The following is a 7,933-nucleotide window of genomic DNA, read 5'->3' on the forward strand; positions in this document are numbered from 1 at the left end:
AAAGACTGCAGGTGTTGGAACACTATATATCAAAGAGCAAAAGAACCGGGGTTGTGGCTAAAAATAACATACCCAGGAAAGTCAAGCATAATCCTGAATGGAAAAAAAATGGATATTCAATGAATTGCCAGATTTTCGGGATTTTATTGCAAAAACACCTAAACTAAATAGAAAATCTGACATACAAGATCCAAGAGAAATATAAGGTAAACATCAAAGACTAATTACAAGGGACTCAATAAGGACAGACTACTTTTTATACAAGGAAATATAAACTGTATGTTTAAGACTATAATTAGTAATTGGATAGTTCAAAAGAAAGATTGGGGTAGAGCTGAGTATGATATGATTCTAAAAAGTAATACTGTCTATGCAAAGGTAAAAAGAGTAATTATCCTATACAAATGAGGTGCAAGAGAAAGAACTGACAAGAGGAAGCAGGGCCTCAGAGACTCCCACATGGGTGCTTTCATTTTAGACACTATTTATGAAGTGCTTAGCACAATGTCTAGAATGTAATGGGCACTATCTAAATATTATTATTAATTCAACGAGATACCATCCCTGTCATTGAGCCTTCCCCTAAATTATCGCTTCAAACAAGGTAAAAGTGCTTTTTCCCTCCTCAAATTTCTCAAAACACATTGCCTGGCTCTGCTTTGTCCACATCATGCATTTACTTTTAATGTTTTTTTTAAATTTTTTTTTATACTTGTATACATGTTGTTTTATCCTTGACCACTGTACCGCACACTTTGAGAAGAGAGAGTATAATTTTTCTCATAGTACCTACAGACTCCTGCTTCCCCAGATGGGCTGAAAGATTCCAGTGTTGTTACAGTCATACTTCTTTCTCTCTAGATGACCCTGGCTCAAGTCTTCGCTTCAAGACCCAGAGAATGCTTCTAAGTAATATATGCCTTGGGATTGTTTTCCTCTCTGAGACTGGAATTGGGATCACGGCAAATGTCTTCCTCCTGTCTCTTCATATTTTAAAGATGCTTGCTGGTCACAAGATGAGGCCCATTAACCTGATTCTCACCCAGTTGATCTTGGCCAATGTCACCATGCTTGCTAGCAAAGGTATCCCACAAACATTGCTGGTTATTGGATGGAACAATTTCCTGGATGAAGTTGGGTGTAAAATTGTGTTTTCCTTTTGCAAAGTGAGCCAGGGGCTTTCAATTTCCTTCACCTGCCTCCTTGGTACCTTCCAAGCAATCACCATCAGTCCTAATGACTCTAGGTGGGCAAAGTACAAAGCCAGAGCCTCTGAGTTCATTGACCCCACCTGTCTCTTACTTTGGAGCCTCAATCTTCTGATTGAAATTCCTGCATCAATAAGTGTAAGAAGCCCAAGAATCAGCACCAACATTACAAATAGGATGAATGTCGTGTTTTGTTCTTTTGGAAGATTTTTGAGGGCTTATTTGATCATGACCACTCTCAGAAATGTGTTCTTTGTAGGGCTCATGGTCTGGACCAGTGGCTACATGGTACTTCTCCTGTATAGACACCACCAGCATGTACAGAATATCCACAGCACGAGCCTCTCTCCCAGAGCCTCCCCTGAGATCAGAGCAACCAAAAACATCCTGGTGCTGGTGATCTTCTTTTTCTGCTGTTACTTATTCAACTCCATCTTTGTGCTTTGTTTCAGTTATGTACATCAAAGAGCTGTCTGGCTGCTGCCCATTTCTGCTTTTCTGTCTCTATCTTTCCCAACTTTTAGCCCCTTTGTGTTGATCCCCCAATTCCATAAGTCCTGCTGTGTTTTCCGGACAACTAAACAACCCAATCCCCCATACTGACTTCATGTGAAACCATTCAGTCACTAAAATCCATCAATCAATATTTATCTATTATGCACCTATGTGCCAGGCACTGTCCTAAAAACCAGACATATATTCCTCCCCAAATCCATCATTCCCAACACACACCCCCAACCCATGAACCATCTTTTCACAGGGAAGAGGAACAAAAATGTCACTGATGTAGACACAATAGATAGGACCGAAATCCTCTAATGTAGTAGGATCAGAAGTTTAATATTCCCTGCAAATTAAAAGATCTCATGCCCACATTTCCCTCTAAATGTTGCCTCCCCATCAGAATATAAGCTTCTGGAGAGCAAGAACTGATTTTACTTTATCAACTGGACCGAACCAGCCTCTAGTCTGTGGATGGCCAGAGCCAAACAAAGCAGGCTAGAGACAGGAGAGCCAGGAATCAAACAGAAGTTTAATTTCAAAATGAAGGAAATGACTTGCAAAGAAGGAGGCAGATTAAATACATTCACCAGGATCCCACCCCTAGCTGGAGGACCCACTCTGGTGTGGCTTAACCTCAATATTTATGCCAGTGGCTACGCAGTAAGCTGCAGCCCTGACAATGAGGGGTAACAGCAACAATGAGACAAGTTTGATTCATAGCAGGACTTCATGATCAGAACATGGATACTTGTCTGACCTTGTCTGGTGCTTGCCTGAGGTCAGAGAACACCTGGTACTGGCCAAAGCAATACAATAATTATGTGTTTTTGCCAGAGGGTGAGATCATCCAGAGGGTGAGCACAAAGCATTGTTGTTATGGCAAGCTCAGGGCACAGCTTGCTTGCTGGGCCTTAGTTAGCTCTGGAAAACAGCATGTCTCCTAGTGTTGAGGGTTGGGGGAGCCGAGGTCCAGAAATCCCAAGACTGGAGTTCCCAGATGGGGACAGGGCCCTCTGGAATGAATTCACAATCTCAAGCATTCTTTAAATCAAGGTGGCAAAAATTTATTATGCTTTACAGTTGGCAAGTGTTCTTAGGGAACCTGCAACCTTACAGGGGTGCAGGAAAAGTTTTTATAGGGGTTTTTGGGTGAAACATGTCAATTAGGTGTTTTGGGGTGGATTAGGGAGTGGTTAAGGGGCGGTCAGTTCTTAAAGGAACATACACTTTTTGTATCTACTGTGCAGGTCTCTTACCCAGAGTTCACTGGGAAATAGCCCAAGGAGGGGCAACATGGAGGTATGGTTTTTCCTTGAAAGGTCACTAAGTCAACTACTGTCAGGGCTGACTGGAAATATGCAGGTTGCTCTCATCAATGTCTTTTTAGACAAGATGAATGTAAAGGAGTATACATTTGACTATGTCTAGGATACATATCAGTAAGGTCAGTAAGTAGTAAGTATCATTATGGCCCAGTGCAGAGCCAATTAGCATGTATATGTTGTACCAGAAGCGAGCGAGACACACCACAGAGTATAAGTTTTAAGTGGAGAATTTATTAGCTGGCGACCATTGGGGTACTGCACCACAAATCAATGGCAATGTGTTGGGGTTATGGCTTGACTTATATAGGACATGTGGGGATGCAGTGATTAATTATCTCCTGGAACCTACAGGCCAGGTCACTGGGTAGGGGGGAACAGGAACAAAGGTCAGTACCTTTGATCAAAAGATTCAGTCAGATTATCTTACTAGTGGGATAATCTCATTTACATTCCTTGGTGGAGTCACGAAGCCCCAGGGATATCTGCTAGAAAGAGTCTGCCAGGTTATCCTTCAGTGGGATGGTCCTATCTATTGACATTCCTTGGTGGAGTCATGGAGTCCCAGGGGGTTTGCTAAATGCCAAAGATATCTGAGTCCTTTCTTTCTGGGAGTGCTTGTCAGTAGCTAGAGGTTTCTCAGGGGTTCCTAATTTTCCCTGTATTACATATACAGGGAATCCAAACTAGTAAATTCTATAGGTGCAGCTGGCTGCAGTATCAGGAGGAGAGATAAGTGTTTTGCTAAGGCACGCTGGCTCTTGAACTGGAGAGGAACTGTCTGAGACAGTATTTTGAGGCTAGGGAGAGATGTGATTTTTAGAACTGGATGTGGTTTTGGAATTGGGGTCCAGGCATAGGCACCCAAGCAGAGGCTAAGGAGAAATGTGATGTTAGAATTAGGGTCCAAGCACCCAATCATTAGTATCTTGACAGCTTTTTATTTAGACAATGGAGTAGAATACACAGAGGTATAGAAAGCTTAAGTGACTTCTAGCATTCCTAGGTTATAGAGCTGCAAGGAACCTGTCAAGTCCTGAAATAAATGAAAGCCAGGAGTTGAGGAATAAAGGGTCTTTAACTGAGATAACAGGATAGCATACCTGCCACCCTGAGGGATATCCAGTAGATTTCCCAACCAAAGAGACCCATGAAAAGTTTTTATAGTTTTAGGAGGAGAGAAGAAAGAGACCAAGGCCTAGTCATGAGACCCCACTGTTTTGCCCTTCATGCTGAATAATTGTGGATAATTGTGAAGACTTCACAGGGTAAAAATACAGGGGTTACACTGTTCTCATATTTCTGAAATAGGGAATGTCTGAGGGAGTAGGAGAGGCTTAGAATTTAATCTTGTAGTGACTCTGGAAAGTCAGGGCCTGAAGGGGTAGGGGCCCTTCCCTTTCCCCCCTATCCCAGTGACCAAATAAGGAAAGAGTCACTGTGACCTGCATTGAATGAGGCCAAAGGAATTGGCCTCTCCCCTCTCCTCATTTCTTCTCCTAGACTGCCACCCCCGCAGTTGAGTTCCAGATAGGGAAAACCTGAATGGACCGGATCCACCTGGTCCCCTAGTTCTCTGTCTAGTTTTTCACAGCTAGATTGTAAGCCCGCCTCCCAGCCAATGGTGAGAAAGGATAGAGGTGAGTGGGAATCTTTGTACTAAAAGTATATCTGTCCCCGCACTTCCTTTTTACTCCGCCTCCCCCACTAGATTTCCCTAGTGGAGGTGATGCCCCACTCTTGCAAAGTTTGTAAAATAAATTCACTTTGCTTCTTTTAAAGATGTCTCTCCTATTATTTGAAAATTCCATCCCATACAATGCCACAAATCCCAATGGAAGGGGGCAAGGACACTAGAAGCTGAGATCCAGCTTGAGCTGGGCTCGCCACAAGGCAACAACCCTGTGTGAGGAGCCCTAAGGTGTGGTTCAGTTCAACCTATTTTCATCATCTTAAGGGTAGGAATGTAAGGAAATTACTGAAATTTTGACATAGTCATGTGCTTGAGCTCCCCAGTTATCTAGGTAGCTAAGAAGGGCTGTATGAGGACTGGCTGTATTAGCTAAGATACAGAGTGGCTTGTCATACCGACAATCTTTTGTGGTGACCCCAGAGTAAACCCAGCTGGATGTGCAGAAAACATCCATTCAATGATTAAGGCTAGGTAAGAAATGAGACAAAGAATGGCCTCTTTTAACCAGCCAAAAAAAAATCAATCTGGGAGGGGAAGACCCTCAGGACTTCTGGCCAAAATAGAAACAATTGCTATTTATATTCATTCTGAGTCAATCAGGCCCAGACAATAACCACTAAGTGGGGCTTGGGCTGGCACCTATTGTTAGCCAATCAATGTCCAATTACCTTAATAGTGTACTTGGGTGGGGGGGGCGGTGCACATTGATAATGAGGTTGACTCATGCATTGCCACAGCTAGCTCAGTGTTTGGGAGGTTCCCGGAGGAAAGTATGGGAGAGAAAAGGTGTTAGGCTGATTACCAAACTGTAGGTCTTTGTTGTATGCCTGTGAAACCTGAACAGTCTAGCAGTTCCATGCCAGGAAACTGAATTGCTCCCATTTGAATTGTCTTAGGAAGATCCTGAAGATCACCTGGCAGGATAAGGTACCAGACACCGAGGTCCTTACTCGAACTAAACTACCAAGTATTCAAATTCTGCTTCAGAGAGCACAACTCTGATGGTCTGGCCACGTTGTTCAAAAGCAAAATGTATTCTTGCCAAAAAGACTATTTTATGGAGAACTCACACAGGGCAAGTGTTCACATGGAGGTCAGAAGAAGTGATTCAAGGACATAGGAGACACTGGCACAGGACCACTCAGCATGGTGTGCCCATATCAGAGAAGGTGGTGTGCTCTATGAGCAAAGCAGAATTGAAACAGCTCAAAGGAAATGCAGGATGCACAAATTTAGAGAAACCACCCCAAATGTTCACACGGACTATTTGTGCCCAACCTGTGGTAGAGCATTCCGAGCTCATGTTGGTCTGATCAGCCACAATCTGACACATTGAAACTTGACTCTAGCATAGTGATGTCATTTTCGTCCTCTTCAAAAATAAAGGACAACAATCATTGCTGGCCAATCAGTAAGAGCCAGAACAAATTGGGTTTCAGGCATGGTCCTTAAGAAATGTGGAAAATATTATACTATTTTATATCATTTCTAATATCAACCAGACCCAGAGCCTCCATTAATGAGTAACTGGATGAAGATCCAGGACCTGGGTTTCTTTGTTCTCTCTAAAAGTTTGCTCAGGCAATACCCTTACCTCTGTCAACAAGGCCAGATCATTAAGGACATTACCCTAACCCCAAGAGAGATTACCTTGCTTAATATTCTACAGGTATATACTATGTTATGGAATGTAATGAGACACAGAGACGCTGGGCTGTAGTTTCAACTGACTTTTGTCAACATCCTTTACAACTCTATTCCATTAAGGAAAATCCTCTTCTTGTATCAGGGTTAAACATACATGGGGGTCATAAAAATGAGGTCATACCGGCTTGCTATCTCTGCTAAAATAACGTATATAAGTTTTCTCATTGCTTTGTTCAGGCAGCCAGAGTTTATACTCTGACTCCTTGTACGTACAAGTAAGCTAGCTCCGCTATGCTTTAAGGGAAAATAATAAACAACATGGATTTTTCTATCACCTAGCTCTGTTGTTTCCTTCAACCAAATTTTCAGGTTTAACAGAAACAAAACTAGCCTGTAAATCCCAAGATATCTTACAGTGATCAAAATTTACATTCCTTTGGACAGAGCATGGGAAGGTAAGGATATGATTACGTTTTATAGACAGACAGAGAGGAAGGAGGGGAGGGAAGAAAAAGGGAGGGGATGAGAAGGGAACAGGGAAGAGAGGGGAGGAGAGGCCAAGGTCTCCCACTGCATCTGGAGCAGTCTCCAGTCATCCTAATTTATTTCTTGCCACTGGACCCAGATGGCTTGGGAGGAGAAAGTGAGCCTGGTGACTTTGCACAGCACTGTCTCACTCAAATCCAATTCATTTGCATGTCATGGCATCAGCTCCCTGATGTCATGGTCCTCTTCGAGAATGAAGGACAAACAAGAGCAGTCAAGAAATAGAGACTGAGGGAGAAACTGAGGAGTTCAAAAAATAGACTTAATCTAAACCTGATAGATTAATCTAGCTGGGGAGGGGGCAGGGGTTGTGGCTGTGGGCCAGATTCCAAGGCTCTGACTAAATAAAGGAGCTAGGTCTCTACCCTGATAGCAAGAATTTGGATATCCTTACAATTCATGGCAGATGGCAGTAGAGGGACAAAGCCAACCTAAGGATTAGAGCCCAGCAATACAACAGAGACTGCAGTTATCAGGCTGTGTGGAACTTGCTACGTGCTTAGCACATATGCTATGTCCACAGCAGTAGCACACAGCTTGAAAACATGATCAGCCCATGACATCAATAGCTGTAGGAGGCGAGCAGGAAGCAGCAGAGGCAGAGAGTTTGAGAGAGCATGATTTGACCTAGCTTCATAAGCTCCTGGGTGACAAAAGTTCCCTATTTGTTTCCCCTCTCAATGGATATCCCCAGCCCACAAGGGTTTTATATATATATATATATATATATATATATATATATATGCATTCTATATGACTGCTCATTGGCTGTGAATATGGGAAGGAATTATTAGGGAGCTTTCCTATAACCTTACAACAAGATATAGAAAAAGTTTCTTAAATTGAAAGGATTATGGAGCATTGGCCATTGGATAGAGTTAACTGATAGTTTATAGAAAATGTCTAGTGTTTATTGAATCAGTCACATCTTATTTATAATTTATATTCTATTATACTATATCATATAATACCATGTCATGTAATATATTATGTCATGTTATATCATTATATTG

General features: G+C 42.4%; 1 protein-coding gene across 1 annotated transcript; it reads left to right on the forward strand.

Annotated features, from left to right (window-relative positions):
- Window positions 1–899: 899 nt before the first annotated feature.
- On the forward strand, window positions 900–1,811 carry LOC118844385 (vomeronasal type-1 receptor 1-like). Its single transcript, XM_036752261.1, has one exon. The coding sequence runs from the start codon at window positions 900–902 to the stop codon at window positions 1,809–1,811; it is 912 nt and encodes a 303-aa protein (XP_036608156.1).
- The last annotated feature ends 6,122 nt before the right edge of the window (window positions 1,812–7,933 follow it).

This window comes from Trichosurus vulpecula, chromosome 1, assembly GCF_011100635.1.
Source record: "Trichosurus vulpecula isolate mTriVul1 chromosome 1, mTriVul1.pri, whole genome shotgun sequence".
Lineage (NCBI taxonomy): Eukaryota > Metazoa > Chordata > Mammalia > Diprotodontia > Phalangeridae > Trichosurus > Trichosurus vulpecula.